Source organism: Gordionus sp. m RMFG-2023, chromosome 2 (assembly GCF_954871325.1).
Source record: "Gordionus sp. m RMFG-2023 chromosome 2, tfGorSpeb1-WG-v2, whole genome shotgun sequence".
Taxonomy (NCBI): domain Eukaryota; kingdom Metazoa; phylum Nematomorpha; class Gordioida; order Chordodea; family Parachordodidae; genus Gordionus; species Gordionus sp. m RMFG-2023.
Window position 1 is genome coordinate 45,936,619 of NC_088776.1, and position 24,709 is coordinate 45,961,327.

The 24,709-nt window shown below is 27.0% G+C and overlaps 1 protein-coding gene across 1 annotated transcript; it reads right to left on the reverse strand.

Moving 5' to 3' along the window:
• Nucleotides 1-6,303: 6,303 nt before the first annotated feature.
• LOC135924385 (protein transport protein Sec23A-like) lies at nt 6,304-23,448 on the reverse strand. The gene is made up of 16 exons (XM_065459442.1): nt 23,163-23,448; nt 23,063-23,120; nt 22,856-23,020; nt 22,084-22,204; nt 20,905-21,196; nt 20,465-20,609; nt 19,970-20,244; nt 19,011-19,134; nt 17,948-18,154; nt 17,202-17,613; nt 14,689-14,882; nt 12,430-12,581; nt 12,053-12,227; nt 7,883-8,038; nt 6,820-6,885; nt 6,304-6,634 (listed from the first exon to the last, which is right to left on the reverse strand). The coding sequence occupies exons 1-16, from the start codon at nt 23,381-23,383 to the stop codon at nt 6,545-6,547; spliced, it is 2,853 nt and encodes a 950-aa protein (XP_065315514.1). The 5' UTR covers nt 23,384-23,448; the 3' UTR covers nt 6,304-6,544.
• Between the last annotated feature and the right edge of the window lie 1,261 nt (nt 23,449-24,709).

Genomic DNA, 24,709 nt, shown 5'->3' on the forward strand with positions numbered 1-24,709 from the left:
TATCGTGTTATTTCTATTTTCGGTTTATCTAATGAAATAAGGATAGTAGGTCATTTTATTTAGACCAATAAGTTCGGTTTTATCAGGTCGTCTGTTATTAATGGATTAGTCGTGGTCAATTTTAATTTTTCACAGGTAAAAAGTATAATATGATAGATATATAGTAACACGGAATTTGAAATAACAGACAACTTTTTGCAAAGGATGAACATAAGTGAATATTATATACTATGAATAAATTAATATAAATAATATTAGATAAGATATTAGCGCTAATGCATTATAATTTCTATAAATAGATTGGGCCAGTAACGTATTTGGGCAGCAGCCCTCTGTTAATTCCTAGCAAAATTTTTTGAGACATAGATTTCCTTCCTTAAAGCTAGAGATGTTAAGTCCACTGGGTAATCATCATCGACTAAATCAACTGTTCTGCATTATGGAATTTATTTATATTAATAAAAATGTTAAATTATTTCAATAAAAAAATCAACAAACCCCGTAAAATAATATTCCCATCTTATAATAAATTAATAGGTTGAAATATTTTTAGAGGCAATTATTATGATTATTATAAGAGAATCCAACTTTAAATTTAAATGCCAAAAAATTTATAGCAATCTTCACTAATGAACATAAAAAAAAATAATTGGTTCCTTTTATTAAATACAATTGATGAGAAATTTTTTTAAAAAAATGAATAAACATTCCAAGGTCCCTGAATATTACCAGTCATAAAATTTTAATACTCAATTTCAGGCGCTTTTAGGCCTTATATTCATATTTAAAAATATTATGTTTAACATAATTTAATAAGAAATAAAAAAGAGAGTATAATATTTTAAAAAAGATTTTTATGAATTTAAAATAATTATTATGCAAAAATTGGCTGGTGCCGAAAAATCAGGTAAATATATTTTTTGAATTTTTGGATAATTAATAAATCGATAATTTTTTAAAAATAAATTAAAAAATATAATATTTCATTTATCATTCTTTTAATTTATTTTGGAATATTCATTATTATTTAATGAGAAAGCTTCAAGGTTAGGAAAATGGAGTTTCATTAGTAAATCGTAATAATATTATCATATATTCAATCTGGTCTTTATTGTTACAAATGGGTTATACTGTGTGATAGTCCTGAAGTGGCAGCCGGCAGCGTTCGCCTTTAACCTAATCAATAATTTACAGACCCGGCCAATGGCCGAAATTTTTTTTATTATATTTCCTTCTTATTCTACCTTTTTTTTGTCTGATTGAATATCACAATTAAGTAAAGAAATAGAAGGAATTTTCTTAAAAAGGATTTGAAAAATTTTCTAATATAAATATAAAGAGCATAAAATAGATAAACATCATTAAAATTATCAAAAGTTTATTATTGAATAATTAAATCCATAACATTAAAATAGAGAATAAATATTTGAGATATATTTCTTATTAACATTTATTAAAAGTGGGGGAACACCTAAAAATATTTTAACTCTCGGGTTTCGGGCGGTCGGGCTAAGGCATCATGAAATATTTTACAGGTCTTCTAGTGTATGGCTAATTCATATTCAAACAATGTTTCAAAATATTCCAAAACTAAGCACATTTTCGTGGAATTTATTAAATATTATTTTCAATAAGTTATGAAGAAATTTTTAATTGTTGTAATCTTTCAAAATTGGTACGAAAGCAAGATAATTAAAATTAAGCTCTCTGTATTTTTAAAATACTAATTATCTCATAAATATAATCAGAATTTTTTTATTCAAAAATTTATATTAGTACAGTTTTATCAGAGCATAATTCTATATTTTATCGAGAAATTTAATTATCGTAGGTAAAACGAAAAAAATAATATTTGTTCCATTTTATGGCATATATTATTTAAAATTGAAAAATATTAAAATTATACAATTTCCTTATCTTAAGCTATCATAATGATAGTGACTTCATTCAGAATATCGAAAAATTTATTGATTTTCTTATCAAACGTTGTGAAAGATCTTCCGGTGATAAGTTGCCATAATTATCTCGTGCTAAATAAAAGCAAGGCCGTGTCCTGGTTTGTCTTATTTCTAGAGAGTCGTCTGTTTAACCGTCTATATAGTTTCCTCTAAACAGCCTAAAAAGAAAGAGGCTATTTAGATTTACAGAGTATTTACCTTATTTGTACCGAAAAATATATAAACAATAAATCATATTTACTTAATGTACACGTTCTTTCTTTCAGATAGGATGTCCTACTCCAAAATTTGTTTATCCTGGGCTAAACAAAAGTAAGTTTCAGAAGTAAGGCAAACCAGAAACGGCCTAAAGGCTGTTAAATCAAAAATTTAATATTATAAATATAGCTCAAACATAAGATCAACCTATCAAATATAATTATAATAAAAGCTATCTTTCTATAGATCCATTTGATTGAAAGCAGTATACCCAGTGTTGATTGGCTTTACAATTTAAACAATTTATCATGTATATATTTATAGATTTATCCAACCCAAACCTGAACTGTTATTTTTATGCTAAATAAAACAATTATGTTCTTATTTGTGAATATAGTTTAAAGCAGGGATCCAAACCGAAACGTATATCGGTTTGGTTCGGGTTCAGGTTTAGATAAAAATAGCGATTCAAGGTTCAGGTTCGGTTCGTAAAAAATTAAAATATCGGTTCAGTTCGAACCTCTAAGAACCGGTTTGAACACTTTTGTATCCAAACCTACATTCGAATTATGTATAGGGAAAATATTTTTTTTTATTTTATCATTAATTTACACATGTATAAAACCTTCATTTTTTTAATTGCACATTATAATATTTAATTTATAAATATATAAAAATAAGAATATATATCAATGATTAATTTTAATATGAACAATATTTTACTTTTTTTACTTAAATTTTTTTTATTAAGCCGCACAATTAATATATTTCCAAAATTCGTCTCACTCAAATTACATTTATAAGGAGATAGTATAAATTTAATTGTTGAAAAGCATCTTTCCACACTGACTTGGGTAGCCGGCACTGCCAATATGATATCAGATTTGATGTGTCACTTATAATATTTTGGATTTAATTTTTCTCTAAGCATTATAATTTATAAGCTTAAAATATTTTAAAAAAATGTTGTAAAATGACAATATACTAAAGTTTATAAAAATTATGACCGACACTTACCAATCAAATGTGATTGATGATAATCTTTAAAATAATTTGAATATAATTGAAATTTTTTCAATATACTAATAATAACTTACATATTGTTTTAAGCATAAAATCATGAGGCTCGAACCTGTTCAGAGACATTATAGCGGTTCGGTTCAGGTTCGGCTAGAATTTTTTTAGCGGTTTAGGTTCGGTTCAGGTTCGATAAAAAATACCGGTTTTTAGCGGTTTAACGGTTCGGTTTGGATCCCTGGCTTAAAGTTTAAGGATTATATAAAATATTATAAACTTGAATGAGAAAATTCTGACCCCCATTATTCTATCCCGGGAAAAAATCGTCATTGAATCTATTTTCTAAATGTGAACTAACAGTTGAGTAATTTATTTAAGAGAGACGGGGAGGGAATAAGTGACAAATATATATTGAATTAATTCGTATCCTAAAATTCGTCATCTTACGTATATTTATGATTTGTACTTCAGCGAATGATCAGCCCAAAGAAAATATTTTAAAATTGTTTTTATTACCTCTTTCTAGCCAAATTTGTCTATAGATAAATTTAAGCATTCAAATGATATATTTTGCATATAATCCTAAAATTTTTAAGATATATTCAGAAACAATATCAAAACTTAAATGCTTTATTTAGTAATATATACACCATTTGATAATATATAGGAAGACAAAGATGCTAGGGGCTAAATGGCCATCATAATCATATAAAAACTGATTAACTTTAATTATAAATACTTATTATTCCTTTTTTTTAAATATTTGTATTACAGGTTTTTACTATTTAGAATTAACAACATTGATTTAAGACGGATCCAAAATGAAAATATCGATTCAGATTCGAATAAAAATAATAGTTTTAGTTTAAATAAGCCTATAAATATAAATATTTTTAGGCCTATAATTATATCTTATATTTCATAATGATGGTAAATTGTTTAAATTAAATAGTATGGCAATGGCAGTCAATACAAGGTATATGACCACTCATACCTAAATCTGGGTTGATGACCGAATCAAATTTTATACAAAATAATATAGATCAAAAACAATAATAGATATAGATTGGATTTAAATTTTATAGATTAATGTTTGGGCTACACTTTTATATTAAATTTTTTTGACAATATTTTAAACATTATTGTTCTTGGGCTATATTCATTTTAGTGCATGTCTGGCCTTGTTTAAATTTTTCATGAGCCTGGATTTTTTATAACTAATTATGGGTCAGGTCTGGCCAAAATAATATTTTTATAAGCTTATATTATAATCCCCTTCCCAATATTCTGGCTAACCTTTAAATAAAAAAATATTCGATTTAAAAAATCTTTTCGTCATTTAAGACAAACAAAAATTTTCCCATGAGCTTAAAATTAGTCGTTTCAGGCTATAATTAATAGATCTTCCAGAACTCACTATTCTTAGACTTAAAACCAGTAAAGGATAACTTTTAGAGATTATATATTTAAAAAAATAAATCTTCAAAGATGTCATCCTAGCAATTTGATTATAATTAAAAGTTGATTATAAAAAAGCTTTCTAAAAAGGAGAATTAATAAAACATATATTTGTAGCTTTTCACCCTTATTGTTTAAAAAGAATCTTAAATATCAAGAATGCACGATATAACGATTTATGGATTCAAAAGCTGTTGAAAATTTAGTCTTTATAAATAAAATATTAAAAACTATATATGAAGAGATGACTGATCAGCTTATAAACAATCGTTTGTCTTATTTCCTGATGGATCATTCATCTCTCAACAAGGATTTCATATGGAGAATTTGACTAAAAATGGAAATCTAATAGAAGGATACTGTTTTAGATTGATCCACACGGAGCCCAGATTTAAACCTAATTGAAACATTGGCGAGGAAAGAAATTAAGAAAATTTCGCCTTACTACTAAGATGAATTTTCAAAAAGAGTTTATATGTTAGCGGCAATGTGTTATTTTTTCAACTTTCAATTATTTTTTGAGCGCGTTTTTATAAACTTAAAAATCTGATTTTAGCGAAAATGTATTCTATTATGTTTGGAATACTTACCTAATGAATTTCATACAATTTTCATGAACTTTTGAACTCAATATAATTTATATTTTTCCATAGATTTATCACATAAATTATAAATGACTCGAAAGTTAACGGTAAAATTATCTACAATTCCTAATATAGATGCTGAAATATATTTTCGGCAAAATTATCTACAAAGATGCTGAAATATATTTTCGGCAAAATTATATTTATAAATTATGAAAAACGCGCTCAAAAAATGATTTAAAGTTAAAAAAATAACACAATGCCGCTAGCATATGAAATTTAACTCAACAGTGTATGGAAATCTCTCAAAATTAATGTCTGACAGAATAAAAGCTGTTATTAGTGAGAAAGGGGAAAACAATAAATAAAATGTAAATTAAAAATCATAAAAAAAAATTTGGACCAAAATTATATCATGAACAATTATTTTATTTAATAAATAAGGATATAATAGTTGTGTTTTTATTCAAATTTTAAAAATTCTTACAATCATAAAATCGTCAGTGGCCGAACATAGTGCGGAGTAGCATATTACAACAATCTTGCTCAAAATCGCAAGTGAAGGAGTTTTCTAAAAGGGAAATTTTCAATGCCCCACCTCTCTTGTTTAGTATTTAACCTTTTAAATTTTGCTTCACTATATAAACGCTCATAACGATCGATCTAAAAACTTTAGTGTGAGTTACATTTTTTTGTGCATTTTTATTCGTTTATGATTTTCTTAATAAAAAGAAACATTTAACAAGTCTCTTCTCGTCCGACAAAAATAATGGGAAAGGTAACAATAAATGTCTATTCCAAACGTTCTGAATCAAAATTCCATCAGGATATCTATCGAAGTAAATCTCTTCCCGCCCCTGGCTTGGTCTTCCGAGTGATCTTTCCCTATAACAATAACAAAACAAGTAGCATACTTCAAAAGAAAAGAAAAAATCAAGCATATTAACCAAAGAAGTATTATCTAGTTAATTTATTTTTGTGAAATAGATTAGATATATTCGAATAAAAATATAAAAGATATACTTATAATATATTTAAATAGTAATTATTACATTATAAATAACATGATGATTGTAATTTAAAGTGGCTTATATAAAGAAAAAGCCGCATTGATGTCGTAAATTTTAGGTTTAAGAATTGGTAATAACGGTTAAAATATGTATTAATAATAAATAAATAAGTAAAGAAATGAAAAAATTATATAAATAACGGATATAATTATATACGTGGTTCTTATAAATTTTATATTGTGTAAATCACGTGAGTCAAGCAACATTTTCATGAAACTAAAATTGAAACCACCAAATTAATATAAATTGAGTGAAAGAATCAAGTGCTGCTTGATACCGCCAATTTTTTTAGATGCATCATAAAATCTTGAAGATTAACGTCATCGGTCAAAACAGGAGCCGAACCATCCTTTAAATAATTATATTTTGAATTAAATAAATTAAAATCAAAAGGTATCAATTATAATTTTTTTTAGCGAATATTGATATTTATCAAGATAAATTTTTAATAATCATTTTTAAAAAGAACCATTTATTTGAAAATTTCAGAATAATTTTAAGTTTGAGGGAATAAGTTAAGAAAAAAATAATTACTTGCTCTCCGTAAAACATAGTGTTATGCGTTTGCGATGGATTAACTTTGGAGAGCAAAAATCTAGCCTAGATCATAAATATTATTGTATAATAAATAAAGGTCATGATTCAGTCTGGTTCAAACCCGATTCAAATAAACCGAACCGATTCTAAAGACTAAATCCAACCATGGACCGTATTAAAGCTCAAACCGCGGTTCAGACCAATTTTTAATAAAATTGAAAATTTTCATTTATTGGAAAATACAGAAATAGTCATGCAACTAGAAATATCATCTTCAATAAGATATGAATGAAAATTTTCTCAATTAAATATTCCATTTTTGAGCCATGAACCAATAGATAATAGATTGTATCATTTAGTTTGATAATCTATTTCTCTCCGTTATTACTAATTGACCTGTTTATAAAAAATATAGTTTATAGAACTGAATTAATTAAATTAAAAACGAATCTCTAGAAAGTATGGATTGATAAGGGAACCTATTCTATTAATATGATTTATTTATTCTTTCAAAAATATTATAATTTACAGGAAAAAAAGGTTTAATAAAGGATAAATATATCATGTTCTTTTGCCACGTGAAATTTTGAAATGATTTAATCATTTGGATTTCTTAGGCTTGACGTTTAAATATTTTATCCTTAACATACATTGTAGATTTAAGTCGCTAAAGGTAAAAAATTTGGTAAGAGCATATATAAAATATCAAAAAATAGAATTGATTTTGTGTAGGAGATAAATATAGAATAAAAAAATTTTTTATTGGTCTAAATCAAACCAAAGACAGATTGCAAGACCAATCCGCATAATCGATTCTAAAGATTATGGACCGTTGATCTTCATTATAGATCAACAATGCTGATATTTTTTTTACTAAAAAAGAATAAGATAGATACCATAGTGCTAATTTGATAATACAATTTGTGCGATTTCCTTAAAAAATAGTAGATATTGAATAACGAATAAATTCATTCAAACTAACTATTGTGTAAGGATTTTTAAAACCTATTATTTTTACTATGATATTGAACTATTTAAAATATGAACCATAAAATGAAACCTGTGAACCTCCGTGTTGAGTTTCAATATATCTCGGTAGAGGAAATCTACATCTCAAAATCTGCTCTGCGTCAGTTTTAGGCGCTTGAAGCAATTGCCGAAAATGATCGTAGCCCGGGGCATTATGGTATCCGCTTTTAATCCAACTATCTATGCTCTAAAAAAGTGTATTATAAGTTAAATATATATTATAATTTTATCTATATGATGATTATTGCTTGTTTATATGTTGACATGAATAGAATATATAACTTTATCTATTTAGTTAAGGTGATTAAGTTAGATAAATTTAAATGTTAATATTGTGAATTAGAAAAGTACAAGCTAGCGATCCGATCTGTGCGTCACTCTATGCTTAATATCAATTGCAAAGATAAAGCCATGATCGAAACTAAAATTTTGCCAGTGTCGGCGGCGCATTTCAATTTTTATATTAAAATTTCATGCTCCTTCCAATTCATCATAACGAATCGGTATGAATAAACAATAGTATATGACAATAAGCGCAATATTTGGCAATCGTCACCAAGGGCTTTTTTTACATTGTTTGCAGGGAATATTTGTCATCCACCGTATTTTTGAAGGGTAAATTTTAAGGAAAACCTTCATTTTTCGAAGATATGCGTAATATATCACTAATCAATATCCTAGAGACCTAAAGTTGGGCGTAGGTGTTCAGTGAATTATTAATAACCTTAATTAGCAATCCATTGAATGAGCATAAATGGAAAATAATATTTCATAAAAATTTTTTTTAAGTACCCTGCTATCTCCGGTATAAAAAAAAAGATAGAAACGACATTTTTTTCTAAAATTTTAAAATTGGTATTCAAAAAAATAGGCAGGTTATATTATAAATTATCAATTTGTTTATGTTTATATTAAAACAATAAAAATTTATCAAATTAATGGTCATGGATCCTCTTAAAATGTTACAATAAACTCAAATCGCTGTGTTCCAAGACAACTATCTTAGTTACCTCGGATTAATGAGAGCCTCTCTTTTTGCCTCCCCCACCCCCCAATCATATGTTTATATATTTTCCATGTTTAAAATTGTTTACATGATTATTTTTATATGTTATATTAATATAATTTTATATATTATGCTATTTTTTATATTTTATTACATGAATATAGTAGATCCTGTAATAACCACAGGATATACTTATAGATTAATCTCAAAAAAATAGGTAACCAAATATTATATATATTTTTTTAAAATTATTTATAAATTTTAATGAGTTGATAACGCCCCTTTTTAAAAGTAGTTAGTTCCCGTTCCCGCTCCTACCTTCTCAAAAAGGGCTAACTCCCGCTCTCGTTACTAAATTTTTAAAAGGAGCTAGATTCCGCTCCAAGTAATGGAGTGCCACTCCATAGCCGCTACTTTGATTTTCATTTTTTAAAGTACACGACAAAATCATATTTATTTATCAAAAAGTTTTCAGAGACCTGCAGGCCCTACCCGGCCGGGCTTAAATTGTTAAACCGGGCCGGGCCTTAATATTTTTTATAAAAATTTTTACATTATGAGTTAATGGTTATAAGATTATATTATATTATAGTTATGATTAATATAATATTGGGTGATGGTTAACACTACCTAACAACCCACAGATCGATCTAATTATTAATTTCCTGCAAATTTATTCAAAGTACTAATATATTTTTTTATAATTCATATCTAAATTTTTACAACATATTTTACCAAAACAATCAAATAAAGGAATATCTTAAATAAGCCCCAATATTCAAGTATTATTAATATATTTTTTTATAATTCATATCTAAATTTTTAGAATATATTTTACCAAAACAATCAAATAAAGGATTATCACTTCTTAAAGTTTGTAATTGATTTTACTTAATATAAAGCATTTTTTAATTGAAAAATTTGTTTTACACAAGTATCATTTTATTTCTCTTTTTCTCTGTCCCAAATTCAAGCAATTACGTATGTAGTCAGGGACAGATCGCAAAATGACGGAAAACTATATAAAAGATTATATTAAATTACAAGAGGCTCAGGAAGTAAATGAAATACCATCGACCAGTCAAATTACGACTGTTGTTAAACAAACTGAATCGTTTTATGACAAATGGGGCGATGGTAATTCTGGTAATATGTCAATACCCGATGATGAATATTATAATTACATAAATAATAGATAAAACATTTAAGGTGGATAATTTGTTAGAGTGGTGGACGGCTCATCAAAGCGAACTTCCAATTTTAGCAAAATTGGCAATTCCTGCTTTAAGTGCAAGCTGTGAGCGGAATTTTTCCACTACTGGGAGAATTCTTGAAGAAAGAAGAAGTAATCTTCAACCTGAAAAGGTAGATATGCTTCTCTTTCTTCATGATAATTTGTGAATTTTTAATATCTTTCTTGAGTATAGGGTTTCGTCAATCATGCTGGTTTTTTACTTTGCAAACTGTCAAATATTTATTGCATTTATTATATTTACCTTGAGTCATGAAAGTTTTTAATCCAACATTTTTCATTATTTTTTTTTACAATATTATATAATACAATTATCTTCTTTTGTTAAAAATTTATATTATAAAATAAATTATATTAATATTGTGCAATTAGATTATATTTTCAAAATACTATTTATTATACATGCATTTTTTTAAATAGCGATTTATTTTTATTTTATAAATTAAATAGTAAATTAAATACAATATATTATATTCTCAAAATATTTTCCATTTTTATAAATTAAATATTAGTTTTATTTTTTTTAAATGTAATATAAAATATAGTATATGACAAATATTATTACCATTTTTATGAATATTAGTTTTATTTTTATAAATGCAATATAAAATATAGTATATGCTCAAAATATCCATTTTTATAAATAACAGTTTTATAATTTTTATAAATTCAATATAATATTCTCAAAATATTAGCTTTTTACATGTCATTTTTTAAATAATAAGCGATAATACTCGCTGAAAAATATGGTAAAATACCTCATAGGTGAATTTTTGTATATACCAGGTCGAACATAATTTTAAAAAATTCCGAGCCGGGCCTGAAATTTTTAAATCCGGGCCGGGCCGTAAAAAATTTTTAAAAAAATATCCGGACCGGGCCTTCAATTTTTAAATCCGGGCCGGGCCGAGCCATAAAAAATTTTTTTGAAAAATATCCGGGCCGGGCCTAAAAATTTTAAATCCGGCCGGGCCGGGCCTAAAAAATTTAAAGCCGGGCCGGGCCTAAAAAATTTAAAACCGGGCCGGGCCGTGCAAATGGTACCTCTGTAGGTCTCTGATTTATATTAAATGATATATCAAAATATTTCTAATCTTTTTTTAGTTTTTAAAAGTAATAAATTTTCTAAATTTGAATCTAACAAACATCCACGCTTCTTCCCTAAAACCTGTTTAGCAATACTAAAGAGAGGCTCAACAGGAGCCCTAGAGGGAATCGGGATATTATATTAATAACAATATTTTTTAATTCAGGAAATTTATCAAAATAGTAATTTTGATATCATTATTTAAAAAATATTTATCCAATATATTATCTTCCTGATGAACAATTTCATGGAATCCAAAAAAATCTTCCAAATTATTGTAGGGTTCCCGTGAACTAGTAGCTATTTTTGCATTAGGAATTTGTTTTCTTGAAAAATTAATTAATTTGTATTTTAGTTCCATATTTTGGCACATTTTATCCATTCCCAATTTAATTTGAATGCAGGATGGATGGTAGCCGCAAAGATATTTTTATCATTATAAACATTTGAAAATCTGCAATAAAGTTATTTAAATAGATAATTTATTTTTTATTTCGTTCTTCTTCTATGATGGCTAGATTCATAATATCAAAAACTATTTTTTTATCAAATATCTATAAAATGAATATTATCTGATTAAATGAAAAACCAAGCATAAATTTAAATTAAATAAAATTTCATTTTTATAGAATTTTAATTAATAAATAAATAGTTTAATATTTAAAAAATAACTTAATTTATACATTAAATTAAAAGAAAGGTGGAGCGTCGCTCCTCCTCCAGACCTAAAAGGAACTAATTCCCGCTCCAGCTCCTGATCTTTAAGGAGGGGCGCTCCAGGTGTTTTTGAAAAAGTGTAGCGGCGCTCCTGTAGCGCCTCTCTTTAACAACTCTGAAATTAGTATATTTTTGTAACCTCTCCGTGATAAATCAAAACGTGGAAAAAGGTATCCATAAGTAATATTCTATCGGGCTTGATAGAACTGCTATCCAACAAAGCTGGTTCCGGAGGACCTTGGAAAGAATATGAGTAGAGAATGGGTTGTATCATGATCAGTGATTGTGTCAAATCTTCTCTCAATAAAACATACCTGCGAAAAAATAAAACAAAATTATTAAAAGTTTAATTTTTATAGGCTTAAAAATTAAAACTATTCGGTATTTTTATCATTTAGTAAACGCGCAGAAATTTCCTTGGCGTACTTCAATAGGAATAATAAAAATTATTCCAAATAAACATAATGTTAAATTTTAATTTTTTTTATGTAAAAAGGTAAACGTTGCAGGTTTTACCTATTATAAGTGGTTTCATCGGGGCTGTTGTTAAAGATCTGCAAAAATGGTGATCTTCGAAGATGGAACATGAATTGGGGAAACATGGTAAAATTGTCGGGCAATCTGAATGAATCGGGAAGCTCCTTTTGATATTCACCAAATTTTTGACACTAAAAAAGTTTCAAATATTAAGATGTTTTTATTAAACCATATGGTAAATTGTTTAAATAAAGATATAGTTGGGTATTTTAATTTATATATAAATCAGAGTTGTTAAGGAGCGGCACTACAGGAGCGGAGCTCCACCTGGAGCGCCTCCTTTTTAAAACTGAGGAGCGGGAGCTAGCTCCTTTTAGGGCTGGAGTGGAGGAGCGTCGCTCCACCGCTCCTTTAAATTTAATGTATAAGTTAAATTATTTTTTAAATATTAATACTATCTGTTAATTAAAATTCAATAAAAGTGAAATTTTCTTTTATTTAAATTTATCCATTATTAAATGTTTCGCCGAGTTTTATATTGGTTTTTCATCTAATCATTTTAAATATTAAACATCAAATTTTTCCTTTTTATACTAAAATTTTTGGAAAAATCTTGTTAGTCATATTAATATTCATTTTATAGATATATAATAAAAAATAATTTTAGATATTATGGATTTAGAGATCATAGATGAAGAAATCGAATTTTCATTCCATCATACAAAACTTCTAAAAGATATTTATCCAAATGATCAAACAAATTTAAGGGCAAAATGCCTTTTGTGTTTAAATCTATTTAATTTTCAAAAGTGAGCAGCTTTAATGAAAAAGCATCTAAAAGTAAAAAATCTTTCTTTTAAATACAAAATGATTTGGAAGATTTTTTTGGATTCCATGAAATTGATCATCGGGAAGAAAATATATTGGACAAATATTTTTTAAATGATACCAAAATTATTATTTTTGATAAATTTCCTGAATTAAAAAATATCTTTATAAAATACAATACCCCGCTTCCCTCTAGTGCTCCTGTGGAGCGCCTATTTAGTATTGCAAAAGAGGTTTTAGGGGAGAGGCGTGGATGTTTGTTAGATTCTAATTTAGAAAATTTATTACTTTTAAAAGCTAATATAAGGTTTTAAATATTTTGATAGATTATTTAATATAAATAGAGCTTTTTGATTAAAAAAAATATTTTGTTTCGTATATCTTCTAAAAAAGTGAAAATCAAAGGAGCGGTTATGGAGTGGCACTCCATTACTTGGAGCGAGAGCTAGCCCCTTTTAAAAATGTAGTAGCGGGAGCGGGAGCTAGCTACTTTTAAAAAGCAGCGTTAACAACTCTGATTAATATACATGAATAAATCTAGAAAGTTAGAAATAGAATATGTGTGAAACAATTTATTAACATTAGTAATATAATTTCTTAAAACAGTCAATAATGGTGCAGTTTTAATTACCTTCACTAACATAAAATAAAAAAAAAGAGGTTATTTAATAATATAGGGAAAGGGATACATATTGTTGATTAAAATACTTTTTATAGTAAAATATATAGCATTTTGTTTAAACTAATGTAATTCACGGATCATTCTAACCGTCGGAGATGACCGGGTGACGTCTGAAAATATTTTTGGGCCAGGCCAGGCCAGGCAAAAAGTAGAAGTGCAGGGGCCGCTCAATATAGATTAAAGAATGTCTAAAAATTATTCTAAAGCCTAATTTTGTTGAAATAATATTTTTATTGGCTTATAATTTTAATGATGAAATTAATAATAGGTTTTTTTTAAATTTTAATCTAATAGGTCAAATTATTATTAGAAGAAATAGGACATATTTTGTAATCTATTATCTATTGGTGATTCTGATATTTGATAGAAGTGATAATCCATAAGGTAGTGTTTATAATTTAACAAATTCCCTATATTATAAATAGTTGTTTATTTTGTGTTCAAATCAATTTCAGGTTAATACATTTTAAAAAAATCGTGCTGGTTTTAATAAATCTGGACGGTCTACTTTAGTAAAAAATATGAAACCGGGCAAGACAGGGGAACCTTAGTAAAAATTTTGCCAAGCCAGGCAAAGACTAAATTCCCACCGAGAGGAGACTGATAATTTTTCCATTTGCAGACCACTGATTCTAATTATGACTTTGTAAGTGATAAATATAAATAGATAGGTAAATTTATTTTCATAAAATTGACTTTCATATACATTTAAATTAAATGCTATACAAAATAAACCATTTTAATTAAAAAATGACAATATTAATTTAAATATATGACGATGCATTTACCACTTTGATGAGAGTTCTATCGATCCACCTAAGAGTTTCCGTAATTTCGGCCCGGGTGGAGACCAGATCAGCGGACGCGGTCCGGTGTGCAGCCATGCGGGCTACAAGAACTGCCGCCGTCTCTTGATCGAATCCGTTTTTAGCAGAACTAAAAAATGTGTCGAGTGAGGGGGCTTGTGATTGGACGGGCATAGCTGATTTTTTTTAAATAGGTGAATAAATATAGTGATTGAAATTTAATTAAATAGTGAGAAGTGAGTGTTATATTGGAATAGCGATTAGATATTTCTGTTGTTGTATCGTTGTAAAAATGTAAAAGAATGGCAAGGAAAAAAAGACCGTTGCGTTATTATAAAATAAAGCCAATAAATAAGTATAAATTTATAAATATGGAGCGTTATGATGATAACGCTAAGATAATATTTGAAAAACATATGTTGCGATGTGTTGATAAAAAAATAATATTGAATTCGATAAAAAGGTATATGATTTTTCACAAATTTTAATATATAAAATAATTATCTCTATTTTAGCTTTATTTTAAAAATTAGTTTTTAAAATTGAATCAGCTGTAATAACGCTGCGTTAAATAAAGCAACGCTTAAAGATAACGCATTTACTATAAATGCAACGTAAGGCATTTTCCTAACATATCATTTTTTAAGTGCGGTAAAAAAAAATAAAGCTGAAAACATGTATGCTTCCAAACAGATGACATTTAACGGGAAAATATTTTTACCGTTTTTTAATATGAAAATATTTTTATTTTTCTATAGTATTAATTTAATAAAGAATTAGATTATAAATTATTTCGTGGAGGAAAATGAAGAACTATAGGCCAGTTAAATAAAAAATTTAAATTCTATAAATTTACAAATAATGCCTATTTTACATTTCCTTTTTTAAATGATACACCTCATGATAAAATATTTCATAATCAACATATTAAAAAATGTTGTTGTTTTGAAGAAATAGAGATGTAATGGGGTAGAATTTCTCCCCATAAAATTGCAATTTTCCCCTAGAAAATTCTCTATATTTTAAAGTGTAATAATAAAAACAATGATAAAATCTGATAAATTCTATAAACACCCTCTGGCGTATTTATCACGTCATATTTATCACATGGTTTATAACTTATGGAAAATTTTAATATTAGAGGCTACTTTTATATATCAAAACATCTTCAATTTATAATTAAACCCTTTTGCAAAATTACTTAAATACGATTTATATAGTGGATTTCACTTAAATTTACTTTATAATCGATGCCTATAGATTTATCAAACTGCTTGGAAATGTTTCATAAAAGAAGTGCCAATATTATATATATAAAAAATGTTATATAGCAATATGTTAATATTATAATTTTAAACTCACTCCCGATCCTATCAAAATGACAGCACATTTCAAACTCTTTACAATCTGGAAGTAGAAATATTAACTTCTCGGGAATAAGGTTATTTATAAATTATATCATATCCAGGAATGTATTGCTAAGATTATTCTTATAAGCCAAATGATAAAGCCTTAATATATATAAAGCTAGATAAATTGATTTAATACTAGATTTAATTCTACTGTACCAAGTAAAGATGATACTACTTTAATTATTCCCATTAATAATTATATTGATATCGAATTAATTTATATATTTTTTTATCAATTTTTGATGTAAAATGTAATACTTTTAAAAAATAAAATAACTAGTTAAAAATTTGTTATCGTCTTCTTATTTGATAATATACAAATTACTTTTGCGAGAACTTCTCATATTTCATGCATATTTTCCCTAATTTTCCTGTGAAATTTCTGTCTATAAGAAAAAATTTGCGAAAAATATTTTACAATTACTTCATTGAAAAAAATACCTTGTTGGGAAAGCGCATAAATGTGAAATTTTATCAAAGAAGAATTTATAAAAGTTTTCCAATAATAAAAACATTAATTAAGTTTATGAAAATATAATAATTATCATCAATTATAATAAAATATTTTTTATAATATTAACAAAATTTTAACTATTTTTAATTTTTTAAAAAATATAATGAATAAACTTTAGTAACTTTAACGAAAAAAGAGAAATAAGTTATTTTTAATGTAAAAATAAAATCGTGGCCTAAATCATTTTTTTTTCAATTCACGAAAATTTATTAATTTTTTAAAGTTCAAGAAATTAATAAAAGTTAGTAAGCTTAAAGTATATAAAATTGTAAAATTTTTACAAAAAGAAATATTAATTTTAATGGTATAAAAATAATTTGGTAGCAATTATGAATTCCAAAATTTAGAAAATTTTTACAAATTTTTATTGGAATATTTTAGACATATTTCTTAATATTATAAAGTAATGTTGAAATTTTGAGGTCTTTTAAAATACATTTAGGTCAAAGCTTAATAAAACCGTTACTTTTAAACGAAACACTTATTCATTTAATTTTTCATAAAAAAACTTTAATTTCATTATCGCTTCTCTCTCACAAACCTTGATACATGGGCTGCTGTTGATTAACCACGACCCTGTCCTTGCATCAACTGCTGGCCTTGAATCATCTGCTGGTCTTGCATCATCTGCTGGCCTTGCATCATCTGCTGGCCTTGCATCATCTGCTGACCTTGCATCATCTGTTGGCCTTGCATCACATTCTGCATTAACCCAGGCCCTTGGCTTGTCATCGGCGGGTTCACGCCAAAAAAAGAACGCGTAACGGTAGTCACTCTCAAACGACATGCGCCTGAGGTGGTTCTGTAACGAACCGCGAATTGAACAAAAGCTTTATGGGCATCACCCGGAGTCATTCCAAGGCCGCTTTCATATCCCCTCGAGGGTGAGGCTTGTTGCGAGGAAGCCGTGCCAGTGAGGTTCCCCACGAAATTGGTTATAGCAGCAGCGTTGAGACCAGAGAGGGGATTGCTAGAAGTGGACTGAGTAAAAAGAAAGGAGTAATTCATAATGTAAATCATTTAGTAATCAATGAAAAAATTTTGACTCATCCTTGCTGGGATCTAGTATTGAAAAATAATCTAGGTTATATCATTTACTACAAGGAATAGATACTGACTAATTCAACTTGAGAAATTTTAAATTCTTCTCTTCCTCCGTTTTGGCATTGATTAAATGACAAAGAAATCTATGCGAATTAACTCTTGCTTATGGTAAATCATTCATTTAATATTTTTCCCGGATCTTCAAGGATGAAACTAAGGTCATCATTCTAATAATTATGCGGAAATCAAAACAAATTTTTTTTGAGTATACTTGTGAAGAGAGGGCCGAAGCCGGACTAGAAACGACGTCAAAAAAGATAGCAAAAGTGGATGTAGGGTGTAGAGAGCAAATTTTCCATGTGTTCGTGCCTCCTTCGCCAATCTCATTTTCGGATACATATGCATTTTTGGTGGTGACCGCGTTTTTTATGGCCGTTAAGTGGCCTATAGCTCCGGTCACCTTAAGGTCTCGAGAGGTCTTTTGATTTTTAAAGATTTTCATTGGATTGTTATAGTTTAATTTTTTTTTAAATTAGATGCCCTCTATTCACATTTTTTATAGTAAACGAAATCAGATTTTTCTGGAACTTTACGAATATAAAGAAATTTACGAATAAATAAATTCTATTTTGAATAATAGTGATTAGTGATTCCCTAATTTCAAATAAAAGATAGAAAAAGTTGCTAAAAATTTTATTTACAAATTAATTCATTTGTTATTTAAGTAATCTAAAAAGAAATAATGGGTTGGTTTCCTATGTGGAATAATTAAACTAAAAGGATGACATATAAAACTATTTTAAAAAAAATACAATATTAAAATTTCACATTTATAGGGAAACCATAAAAACATTCTGAAATTGTATATTATATATTCATGATAGTCATGCAAGGATCTATCTGTGTCCAATCCATGCAAAATCAGGTCATTCGAACTCGGCAATGTCGGATTTTAAATTATTCTATTTTCCTATCTTTTTTATGAATATTTTTTTTCAATAATAACACCAATTTTTACATTTACCTATGAGCGCTTATAATTTTTCCGCTTTCCTTAAAATATCTTACTTTTCCAACAGTACAATATTTTTCTCAGACTCCTATCTTCGAAAAAATAATTATACTCGGATTGGGTTGTTCAAAAAATTTTATCGGTTCTGGTAGGACCTGAAAAAAAATAGGTAAGATACACGGTTTTAATTTATGCTTACCAATGTATCAATATTTTGAACTATAAACCATTCTTTTTTAAATACATTTCGTTTTAGTGACTCTTTAGTAAATTATTTCTTGGGATTCAATAAAAAAATTATATTTAAAAAAAAGAGTCAAACTTTAATTTCGAGGGTAGCATTAAGTCCCATCTTAAGTTCTTCGTGAGAATCTTTTTCGAAAACCTTCAAAAATGTTTGAATGAATAAGCTAGATGAGAAAGAGTCAGCCATTACCAAATGTCCACTAAAAATCAATGAAAAAACCTTTAAATAACATTATCTATATATCTCTCTTTAAAAAAAATGAGCCCTGTAGTAAAAAATTATATTAATGCCCAAACAGCTAGTCACTTATCAAAAAAAGGGGTGTCAAACCGTTAGGTATGATGATTCAGTTATATTCTGTATTCTGATGATTAAATTTATATCAATCCGTTGTAGTTTAAAAAATATTTAAAAATAGAAATTTAAAAAAATAAGTTGAATTTCATTATTTTAATCATAAAACATGAAAAAGAAATAAAAAAAATTAAGTAATATTATATAACCACAATACTATTTTCTTCAAATTTAAAATTATTCGCGGTTTCGAACCATGGGTTTAAAAGGATATATGCTATGCTCCACCTAACCATTCATTAGTGTTGTTAAAAAGCCCGATTCGGTTCAATTTGTAAAAAACGATCCGATTAAAATTTTAGCCAAAATAATATTATATAAACTTGGAGATTTTGCTCATAGATGGTAATAAGGTTTAGATTTCTATTTGCCAAATCTCGAGGCTTACGTAATATTATTTTGGCTAAAATTTTAATCGATCCTTTTTAAAAATAGACCCAAATCGGGCTTTTTAGAAACACTACCACTCACGTTTTCCCCATATAAATTAGCGAGTTAAACTGAAAAACTGTTCATATAATATTTAATTTTGTTCTAAAAAAGTTAATATGAATATAATTTTTTTAATTTTTCTTGCATTAAAAAATCTTATAATAAAGTATCTGAATCAAAAAGCAAAGTATAGTATACTTAGAAAGAAAAATGATAAAATAAATATATAGAAGGGAAAGGGTTCATACTTTGTAATGTGAACCAAGGACCCCATTTCGGTCAGTCCTGTTTGATCGAGTGCGCTAGAAAAAATATCTGTGCAATGGCCATTCTCAGCACATCTTCTAGCTAGGGAATCGTAATATTTTACTGCTTTTTTGAGAAATTTAGCGTTATCCTTTTCTATGTCCAAGTGGGTTCGAATGGGAATTTTAAGTTCGTCCCCAACGACAGCTCCTGGACCTTGAGTACAAGGACCACCTAAGAAACACATTATGCGGGCAGGCACATTAGGGTAAGCGTTCTTGAGTAAATATTTAAAAAATGTAAATAAAGGGAGGGAAAAGATAAAATAGTTATGTTGATGTTAGTTTTTAGTATGGTAGAAGATTAAAATTTAAGTTGATTCCATAAACAACGAAATTATATATTTTTACCTATTTTATATGAATCCTTCCTTAAATTGATAAAAAATTAACAACAAAGTAATTATACATCAGATAAAAGAATAGGCAAGAAAATACCTCCAATAAACCTATGGCTATGGCCAGAGCGGCACCTGTCGATCTCAGAGGCCTTTTACCCTGGGAGACTGGCCAAGTATCACATTCCATCTGTTCAATTAGATCGTTCAAATTCAGGTCACAAACGTTTACAGGCTGTAAAAATCTTAGTAATATATTGGAAAAATACATATTTAGGTCTAATGTTAAAATGTAATTTTGTCTAAAAGAGCCGGCAGCATAATTGGGTTATTTCTACCACTATTAGATTTCAATTTTCTTGCGATATAAGACAGATATTTTGTTATTGTGGCATATCTTTCATAATTTCTCTTATATTTTAAAAACTTCTCATAATTGATTCATGGCATCAAAACCCTGATAATAATTTTTTAAATATAATTTTACACAAGTGATACGTTTTAAAAACTTCGTAGATTTAAAATGAATTTACAACATACTTGCAAGCGTTAGATATTTGATGGGTGAAGTTACTCATGGCTGAAATATTTCCCATGTGACCACCTGGATTAATTACTGCAAGTGGAGGCTGATTAAACCTGGGACTGGGCTGGTGCATCATTTGATTTACTTGAGGCACTTGATTCATTTGAGATGCAGGATAAGGATTAACGACTTTCCCTACACCTAGGTATTCGTTCAACTCTTTGACCGAGTATTCTTTGGTACCTCGAAAGGCGTAACTTTTGGTAGCAGATATGCGTAGACTCCCTTTTCCTTCTTTGTTACTTTCTGACATGAGAAGGGGATATAATAAAAAATGATTGATGTAAGTGAAATAGAATGCAACCTTTTATAATTCTAACGCCACTTATGTCATGACCTTTACAGATGTTTACTTGCCTTAAGATTGTATATCATAATAAATGAGAAAATCATTTGGGGCATAATCCAGATTAAACCATTTGAGCACATACATATTTATTACTATTAAAATATAATTAAAATATTAATTTCATTTAATTAGTATTTAAATATTAATATAAACTTGTTTTCAAATAATAATGAAACATTTAATGTGTTTTTATCTCCAAAATGTTCAAATCTTAAAAATCTCAATAAAATTGTATATTTTCATAAATATAGTTAAACATAAAATAAATGATAATATTGAAAAAACCAGGTGAAATCTAGTTTTTTTGTTAATGATTTTAAAATCTCAGGAAACTAAACACAAAAAAACCTGACATATAATAATATATTGAACAGGAAATACACAACTTAGATTAAACATACAAATATTTATTTATTAAAAAATCATTTAAAAATATCATAATACTCAACTTATTGATTGTCCAACTGAAGGGAATTTCTTAATTGTATGAAATATCCACAATTATTTATATTAAAATCTAAGATGGCCAAAGATCTAAGAGATCTACATCTACAAAAATTGTACCTAAAATCTCACCTAATCACCCCCTCCCCCTAGCAAAATTCTGGATAAGCCTATGGCTCTGATATTTATTTTATATTAGTTAGTGCCTAAAAATTTTTTATATTTTCTAAATATATATTAAATTGATCAAGTAAACGTTAATTCTAAAATCTAAACAAAATTTAATCTTAAAAAATTTAAAAGGAATAATTTAGAGAAAATTTATATATAATTTTAAAACCATCATTATGAGACTTTCCTTTGATAGGCTCTAATTCATGGACATAAACAATTTTCCCAAAAGTAATTAAGCCTACGATAGCTTTTTCTGGTAACATGCTGATTGATACTTGCAAAGATTTCTTAATTTATAAGTATAATAAATCATTGTATACAATTTATTGATTGAAATTTAAAAGTTTTTAATTATTATTAACCAAGTAATAGAATGACTTAAAAAAATATATATACAAATTTCTCTTTTAATTGTCATTTTTCAGATAAAATTTTCATGTAATGTTTTTGGAGAGTTTAAATTTATAAATAAAAAAGTGTTTCATAAATCAATTTCTTCTAAAATTTAAGGCAAGATTAAATATAAAAATCAAATTCTCTTGATTTAATTTATAGTCATAACTAGAGGGGTAGGGTGTGGAAAATTCACAGTTCACAAATTTGTCAGTTTTTATAAATATCATTTAAGCTAATAAAAATTTTCTCTCCCTAAAAAATGAATACAATATGTCATTATAAGCCATTAAAAAAAAAATTAGCACAAGTTAATAATTTTTTAAAATAAAAACTAATAGAAATTATTGAGAAAAATAGGTTTATTTTATAAAAAAAAATGATTAATTAAAATTAAAAATTTAATCTGCCTAATCTTCAAAGAGGAGCCCTAAAAATATCCAACAAATTTTTTGATTAAAAAAACCAGACAGCCCCCTCCCACTAAAAACTTTAGATATGCCAATGCTTCAATTCAAAAATACAAATAGATATGACATGCTTACCTTTAGACTTATCATGTCTTCTTGATTAATGCATAGATCTACTACATATAGGAATACAGGCAAAGTGGGAGTTTCTCTTGTCAGTGAATATTCTAAGGTAGTAAATTGTGGTAATAATTCTGCAGGCATTTGCTGCTCAGAAATTCCTGCATAATTAGGAGGGAACTAAAATACAATTAGTATCTAAGAGAAGATAAATAAAAATACTGGATTTCTTTGGAAACAAAAATTACAAACCCATATTTTAGAGCAAAAATCAACTTGGCTATTTAATAAATAATTTAATAATTATTAAATAAACATCTACCAATATGGATTTAAGACCGCTCTACAATTATTACGTGAACATAAAATTGGATCATACATTATGGGTGGTAGAAAAGATTTTTCCTTGTATGGAGTGTATAATGCACCTAAAGGAATAACCATTCTAGTAGATTCAAGCCGATTGTTGGGCCACATATTCCAACTAAAACGTATTCCATCTCTCTCTTCATTTTGCAAAATAAATTCTTGATTTAAATTCATACTTTTGAAAATCTAAAAACCAATACGTAAATAACGAATTAGCACAGGCTTTCAGAAATAAAATAACAGAACATATGGATTTCAAGATTTTACATTTGACAGTTATAAATATTTTCCCTTAAATTTAAAAAAAAACAAAATTAAACTGAAACTTGTTTTTTTTTATATCTCAGTCACATTAAATCTTAATGCAGCTTACTAAAAGTAATATTCTAAAAAAATAAGCTGCTTTGCTTGGCAAAAAGATATTTAAAATATGGATATAAATAAATCAGCCATTATAATTAAAAAAAAATAACATATAAATAATAGAAAAATAGATCGTTTAAATTCTTAAGTGGCATGTCAGAAGATTTGAAAAGAATTTTTTCCTGCCTTCTTCAACCTGATGACCATGCATATGATAAAAGATTTTATGGAAAAAAAAACCATAATCTCAATTAAATCTACAATTAACGAGAAGCGGCTGAGAGTCCATTGTTTAATATGCACATGGTCTATTTAAATGATATCGAACTAATATTATTACTAAAATTTTTCATTTAAATGGGTTAAGAATTAATATAGGTTTTAATCAGGATTTGCTTGAAATTAACATTATTATATTTGTATATTTATGATATTTATATTGACCACAATTTTTATATCCCTTTTTTATTAAGTCAGGCAAATCCTTAATTAAGTATTTATAATTAAATCCTCAGATTATTTATATCTTTTTGTTTGGATGTTTCCTCCTGTTAGAACTTATTTCCCCAATGGGACATGCTTCTAAGTCTTATCAGGCCTTTCTAAAACTCGTTGTTCTTAAGCACTGTATACATGACAGGATATTTTCTGGATGTAAATTCACCTCAAAAACTTATACTTGATTCCTAAAAAAAATCCACAATCGGCGGCAATATTCTATTATTAATTACACGTTAGTGATTATTTACGTATATTTTACAAATAATCCCTTATATTTAAAAATACGCTACTAAAAACTATCCAAAATTTATAAATGTAAAAGGGTTATTTTTAGGATACAATAAATACATTATTATAGTGTGAGGTAATTGAACATTTGCATCTCGTTATATAAAAAGCAAAAAATGCATTTTAAATGCTATCGTGCAAATTGATCAACACATATAAAAATTTATTGAAACGCAAACTGGGTTGCTTTTTTCAAAACGCTCAATTAGGTGGCACTATTATAATTTGATTGGCATGAATATATTTGCTGTTGTATAATAATTGGTCAAAATAAAAGTATTAAATAATTTTTTACAACAATATATTTTACCCTATTTTATCTAAAAATTTAACCTATAACCCTCAAAT